Source organism: Quercus suber, unplaced genomic scaffold, assembly GCF_002906115.3.
Source record: "Quercus suber isolate HL8 unplaced genomic scaffold, Cork oak 2.0 scaffold_142, whole genome shotgun sequence".
NCBI classification, from domain to species: Eukaryota; Viridiplantae; Streptophyta; class Magnoliopsida; order Fagales; family Fagaceae; genus Quercus; species Quercus suber.
In genome coordinates this window covers 733399-741220 of record NW_027069603.1, presented here as the reverse complement: position 1 = coordinate 741220, position 7822 = coordinate 733399, and the positions used below count along the sequence as shown (strand labels likewise).

Below are 7822 nucleotides of genomic sequence, written 5' to 3'. Positions count from 1 at the left end.
GAAAGCCTGCGGGCAGCGGCAATCGAACCTAGGTGTGTTGCACGAAGCGTTCGAGCCTTACCCACTCAGCCAAGCTCTCGTTGACTTTTTTTTTTTTCATTTTTTATGCTAATCTTAAAAAAAAAAAAAAAATTAAAATCGTGAACATAATAAAAGGCATATGTATATCATATATATCACATTCCATATATTATTAACTTTGCATAATGTGCAATTTTATTTTTCCTTTTTTCTTTTTGGACTCAAAAAATTAGGGGGAAAAATTACATTTTTCGGTTAGAATTTTTGTTAAAGGCAACAAAAATTTCAAATTTGATTAGAAACATTTTTTTCTCTTCTAAAAATCTTGACTTCCATTAAAATTGACAAAATTTCAAAAGAGATGAGGGAAAATGTGTATTTCCAATAATTAAGAAAAACATTGATGCTTTTTATTTTTGCAATTTCTCTGTCAAAACTACTCAACATTAGTAGAGGATTGGGGTGAGAGAGAGAGGAGAGGATTGGGGTTTATCAAGTGAGACTGATGGAGAGATGAGAGAGAAAAAGGAATAAAAAAAGAATAAATCATATGCCACATGCGTTCCGTACTGTGGCAAATTTGTGACTTTACTGTAGCATGTTGCAAAAAATATGAGATATGACACATCTGATAAATAGGATTAAATGGTGTTTGGTGTGCCAAATATTTAGCATTTGGCACATATGACACATTTGATGTGGGTACTCTTATATTGCCCATCAAAATCAAAATAAAATAGCAATAATAATCATTGATGCTTTTTTTCTTTTCTTTTCTTTTTTCCCATAATGACCGTTGATGATTATCATAACATAATTTGTTGCTCATTTCTTAGCTATTTCAACACTTAAATACACAAAGATAGTTAGATATTACATTTTTTTTTATCCTTACAGCTGAAATTAGTGAATCAACTTGGGGGGAAAAAAAAAAAGGAAAAAAATGATACATTTTCCGATCCCCAAGTTTGAATTTTTAACCGAGAGAGAAAAAAAAAAAAAAAAAACCACTAATAAGATTGATTAAAAAAAAAATTCCTTTTTTTGAAAACTAATTCAAGAGTGAGTGAGAGAGAGAGACCATGGAGTAGGGAGATGGGGCTGGGGAACAAAAAGTTTTTTATTTTTTAGGAAGGAGACCACAACTATGGGCCAATTGATCATTCTATTTGTTGTTTTGACAAACTAAATTTCGGGTCCTATTGTAATTTCAAAGGCACAAGCTTTAAACGATTATATATAATTATATATTTATTAAAAAATAAAAATAAAAAAATTGGAGGGGACTTGACTTTCCTTGGTCTAAAGTCTAAACATGGGTTTTGGTCCCTGGTTAGGTCAATGATAATGATGGTATATAGACTACATAAATAGTGTAACTGTGGGCTAGTTTGTTAACATTGTTTAAACAACAGTTTTCAATGTTTAAACAATGTTATATGTATTTTCACACATTTTCTCATCCACACATATTTTCAAAAAATATAAACAACGTCACTAGAACAACATTACCAAATGGACCCAGTGTCTTTAAAATTACACTATATAAATAGTGTGTTAAAAAAAAAAAAAAAAAAAAAGGTAACTGTGTAACTAGTAGCATTCCATTATTTATGATGAAGCAAATCGTATATATGCATTTGAAAGTTTGAAACCAATTAGGTGAGAACATAGGGTCCATGTCATGGAAAAAGAGCACGACACAAATATGAAGGACAAGCATCTTTAGTTGCTTCACAGGATCGAGCAGAGCTTTAAACACAAGGAACAGTTAATCACTGTAGGACCACTACATTAAAAAATACATATGTGCCTTGTTGAGATACTTTATAACTATTTTCTAGATCTCTAAAAGGCATCTTTGACTTTGTTTTGAGGTGTCAGGACTTCCATGTGCTTATTTTTCTAACAATATTATTGTTAACTGAAACTACATAATGTTCATGAAAACAATACTTATCTTATGCATGCATCGGATATATGTATGATTTCTCTCATAGCATGTAAGTTCAATACCACTGGGATCCACATGCTATAAGAGGGAGGCTGCATTCATCTGATGTAGGAGATTGACATAACTCCTTGAAAGCAATAAATATCTCTTGCAAGAGAGAAATATGGAGAAGGAATTACTATTCTATAGCAGTTATAGACAAGCAAAAGAACTAATAGTACATACTACAAAGGCTTTATTGGTGGGAACCTGAAAGCTAAAAGAAATTGTATTAAGCTTCAATTAGCAATCTGCCACTATCCTTACTGAGCAGGCCAGGTGGACAAAGAAAACTTAAAAAAAGAAGAAGATAAATAGCATTAGAAAGTCCATGAATTTGATCTTCTGAGCACAGGCTTCAACTGTTTGTCTTCCTCAAGTGATATCATGCCCAAATGAGATGGGTCTTCAAGCATCATCTTTGCCACCAAGTAACCAGCAATGGACCAGGTTTGGGATTTACGTGCCTGCTTCCCAATAAATCGACCAAGCGTTCCGTCATAATACTCAGGCCAGTTGTCTTTTAGCAACCTGGTTTCAGCAAGTTCAATGGCACGTCTTGCAATCTGGGGCGTCCAGTCTTGATACATGCCGCAGTGAGAAGCCATAATAGCACTGCACACATTTGACATTCAAAATGTATCATCTAGCAGAAAACCTCTAGTAGGAAAGTTCAAAAAAAAAAAAAAAAAAAAAAAAGATAAGGCACTAAAATTTTCCTAACATATCATTTCAAAGAGTTACATACTGTTAATGGGTTATCATGTTGAGCTTTTTTAATGGGATATTTATGAGAGCAGAATCATGTTAACACTTAACACTTTGAATGTATTAAAAAAGTCAGCAGGATTAGGGGGAAAACTTAAGCACAGAGTTGTACTTTCCTTAAATAGAGTCTGCTGATGTAGTTGTAATTTGAGTCTTATCATGAATTTTTTAAAGATGAATGATTAAAACTTCATTCATCAGCAGCTTATGCAGCTTGTTGTACTGTGTTTTGAGACATAATTTGTGATGAGGTAAATTACAATACAGATTCACAGAAGCATACCTGGCCAAGATCCACCATTGTGGTAACTCCATCTTGTATTTTTTGGGTCAGAACCTGTTACGATACGCCAATCATGGCTTTCTAATGCTGGATAACAAACCTTTAGTGGCATTTCTCCAACCAATTCCTCCCACCGTGATTCTATAAGATCCATAATTGCTGTGGACTGTTCAGGGGTTGCCAAGGATGACAATATAGCAATGCAATTGCCCAAGCAAAACCAACGGAAATCCATTCTTGCGGGACTGACATTCCCAATGAAGTAACCACCATGAACGGGCATAAAATCAAAAACCCAATCTGGAAGAGAATCAGGTATTACATTAAACTTGTTGACTGCCGTGTGTGAATATTCTTCTGTTTTATATCGATATATATCATTAAGCTGCTTCAAGTCTAGCCAAAAATAGCTTCTCATGTGATAGCTCAAGGCATGAAGGCGTTTAACTATTCGTTCTACAACCTCCTTCCCTTCAACATCTTGCTTAAGTAAAACCAAAGCGCATCTTAAAGCCATGAAGAAAAGTGCTTGAATTTCAATAGGATATCCATAAACACCCTGGAAACAGAGATAACCATTAACCAATATCGAAGTGAAATAAAGGAAGTTAGAATGATAGGTTTAAGATAGAACAATTACTTAACACTAATTCCCATTCCAAGGAGATAGTGGAACCAATATATACTAATGAACTTCAAAATTTCCTGAAACAAAAGTATGTCTATGATGTTGATTACAAGAAATTCAACAACACAGTCTCTTTTTTCTTGATAAAAAAGACTGATGATTTTGTTTCTAGGGAAGATCAAGTTCTGAAAATCCTAGAATGCTCAACATGTTACTCAATTTAATGAAGCCATAAGCCCCAAAATATCGGGATTGGCTAACTGAATTAGTTTTCAACTCTATAGATAAAAATACCTAAACCAAACCAATCATCCCACCAGAAAAATATCCTGGGGAGTATATGATAAGCTACTAATCTGGCCACTTATGCCCCAATTTGGCCCACAGGCCTGCACCATCATTCTCAACCAGTATAACAATTGTTAATGCTCAATTTAAATTATGTGCAAGAAAGAATTTGGAATAAATAAATAAAATTAGGTTAGGAGCAAGTCTTGTAAGAAAGTTCCCTTTTCCTTTAGCAATGAAACAGAGCATAGAGACCGATAAAGGTTGCAAGGCAATTCAATATAAAAGCACTAAAGGTGAAAGATAAGCACTATAAGATTGACACCAAAGAGTATGAAAGGTACTTAAGTTTTCTTTGCTCTAACATCCAGTTTACATTTGAAGTTAGTATCATGGTCACACTCCAAGTACAGATTCAAATCATTGATGGATGTTCAGGAGAGAGGTATGAAAGTCAAACAAGTTCGGCATTCTCCAGTTCTGGGCTTATGCTGATTATTAGAAGGGCATGAACTTAAATTTTGAGAACTCACCATTCTTCGATCAATCATACAGCATCCATCAGCACAGAGAAGAGTCGGGAAAGTGTCAAACCCTTCTGAAAGACATAAGCTCAGAATTAAGCGCATACCCTTCTGGCATTCAGGCAGTTCAGCCAAGGAAGTGTCTCCTGTAGATTTTGTGTATGCCCGAAGCAATATAATCCACCAGAATCCAGAATCAACTGGAGCAACTCTTCCAATTGCACTCTCACCAAAATCTGCTATTAAAGTCTCACTGTTTCTGACTGGATCATGTAGTACTTTGAAACTAGCAGGCATTACACCTTCTCCTAGCTGGAATCTATCAATCTTTTTCTCCCATGACTGAAGGCGAAGAGTCTTCAAAAGAAAATTTCTTACTATTTCGGGTTCTCCATTCATCAAAAAAGCCAATGCGCTTGGAACAAAGTCTCTCACAAAGACCTACACAGATGAAGATAGTTACCAATTAAACATACCAACTCTTCAGTCATTAAAACTGTGTTTAGGGCAAGGCACAGATATATAAAAGCCAAAGTCATAACAGTATGTATTAAAGAGAAGCATAGATGGAAGACGGATTGCACTAGATAAATAGCCACTAAACTAATGGTAGTTATAACTACAGTAGACACAACTTTCAGAAGGTAGCACATGATTAACATACTTCCACAAATTGCATCAATTCAAAGGCATTTACAATTCTAGAAGTCCATTCATATGTCAGCAATCTTTTGCAAGGTTTTTCACTTGTCCGAGATCCAAACAAATGACATTCACAATTCACAGAAACATTTTTATCATATGTAAGCATAAAAATACCTGAACACAGATTAAATAAACAAATAAGATGGATGTAATAAAGGCTCAGATATAGTTGGCATGTTTAGAAGTATCAACAATCGAGACTCTGTGTCACATGTAATGCATCATAAAGCATCTTTTTTTTTGCAACAACATGCATACGTATTACTTGAAGTGCTAAGAAAACATATACATATTTGTACATGTGTGGTTGTGAGTGTTGGTACACTCTGGCCTCCCTGTCTACTAAAAAACTAAAAGATTGAAAAATAAGAAGACAGATATATAAACAAGATAACCTAAACTATAAATCTTTAGTTTCTCCCCCAAAACCACAACTAGCACCACTTCATAATTTGTGTTGGTAACCAGTAGCACCACTAATGATTAAATTAACTAGAGGAGCTAACAAGGGATACAGATTACTCACCTGATCATAGTTAAGTTTTTCATCAGAATTGTCCAATGCAGCAATTGTCCCAACTGGTTGACCACGGAAATGCACCAATGACCGCCTCAAAGCGTCCCAAGCTTCCGCAACCATTGGATGTGGCTCAAATCCCATGTGTGACCTTGGAGTATTATAACCTGACCGTCTACCAGGTGAAAACATATTTTCAAGATGGTCATTTATTCGGCAAGAGTACTCGGCAGTTCTGGATGGGGGTGGTGGGGACAGCCCAATAGATAATTCATTAAGCGACCTTTCATCAAATGATCTTTTCCTCTCCATATTCAGAGGCCTTGGCTTGTCTAATAATCTTGAGAAATCACTTTCATCAAATTCAGCAACAGTAAATAGGGAATCGATTGTTCTTATATTACCATTCTGAGACACATCAACATTGGGTGCAGACATTTTCACTGATCACAACTACAAATCAAGGGAGGCACTTTGGTGGGTTTTGTGTTTACACCCTGCAATTGAATTAGCAGAAAGTTTTAGTTCCCAAGTTCAATCAATTCTGTGATAACTGATAAATGGCAACTGATACATGGTCCAACCAGCCCATGAATTGATTATACAACAGGAACAGATAAAAAACAATCGATCCCCAACTTCAATAAAAAGAAAAAGAAAAAAGGAAATCCTATACATTCCTTATAAGTACTCCATTAGTGACCAAAAAATACGTAAGAAGCTCTAAATTCCCATTTTTGGTAAGCAGAGAACTATGAATATAAGATTCAAAAATCAAAACTTTTTTGTTTTGTTCTTCTTCTTTTTTTGGCAGCAGATTCAAAATCAAAACTTGATTGTCTTATCATGTTCGTTTTCTCTGCAACCAAAGAAAGGGTAAAGCTATAACAACTCATACAGTCAACAAACAAACAAACGGCTCAAAATACCAAAAATTCTCATCTTTTAACAGCCTTTGCCAACTATCAAAACAGAAGAGAAAAAAACTCTCTTTATCCCAACAAACATGAATTTTGCCAAACAGAACAAAGAAAAAAAATGCGTGCATGTTAATTCAGATTGCACAGCAAATCTCCAACAAACCAAATTAAAATCTCATAACATAAAAGATAAGAGAACCAACCTCAGAATTGTCACCACCACCCACTTCAGGAAATCAAAAACTGTGAAAAAAACTATCTCACTTCTGTGAGTGTAAATAAAAGGAACCTGTGAAACGTTTGTCACGTACTATAAAGTGTGGGGGCCAGTCAATAATATATAATTATATGTGATGTAAATCACGTAGTAGAGGGTGACTGGCAGGTGGGTTTATGTTTGTCTAGTGAAAAAAGCCATCGTCATTGGTCACCGTGAGCCACTTTCAGCGAAAGAGAGTGTGAGTTTGAGCCTTTGGTGACGATGATTGAAGTGGGTACTTTGAACTTTGGCTTTGCGTAGTGATGTACGGAGGAGTTTGATTGACATGTGATAGCAACATAATCTTAGGGCGGTTATCGAGTTTCGAAATGGATTGATTAAGATTGAGTTTTCTACGGTAATCCTTGATTTTTTTTAAAGAGTCGTACAAAATTCAATTAAATTGATATTTGTTATAAATTTTTTGATATTCAAATCTTTTGTCCCATCAATTGTGCTCTACTTCATACTCTACCAATAAAATTTGGACAACTAGCCTCTCTCATTAAATGAGATAACTCTGACTTTAATGAAAGAGACTAGTTGTCTCATTTAATGAGATATTTTATTTAATGAGAGAGGCTAGTTGTCTAAATTTTATTGGTGGAGCATAAAGTGGAGCACAATTGATGAGACAGAAGATTTGGACTCCTTGTTATCTGCATAAAAAGAAAATTATAGTTTTTATGTTACTATGTTTACTTCACCTCCGACTTAATAAATTATGAAAGACTAAAAATAATAATAATAGTTTGTTTAGGTATTGTTTATTTTTAAAAATTAAAAATATTATAATAAAATAATTTTTAAATATATACTATAAAACTCAATTTTAAAAAAAAAAATTATTCAAATCTATACTTGCTAACCACACAAAAAACACAAACACGTTACTAATCGCAAACACGTTACCATT

General features: G+C 34.4%; 1 protein-coding gene across 1 annotated transcript; it reads right to left on the bottom strand.

Annotated features, from left to right (window-relative positions):
- Positions 1–2137: 2137 nt before the first annotated feature.
- On the bottom strand, positions 2138–7182 carry LOC112008434 (probable alkaline/neutral invertase B). Its single transcript, XM_024040765.2, is given in 6 exon segments — positions 2138–2588; positions 2591–2629; positions 3066–3624; positions 4515–4946; positions 5737–6224; positions 6851–7182. Coding segments are annotated over 5 exon segments (1713 nt in total). The 5' UTR covers positions 6166–6224; positions 6851–7182; the 3' UTR covers positions 2138–2334.
- Positions 7183–7822: the final 640 nt, after the last annotated feature.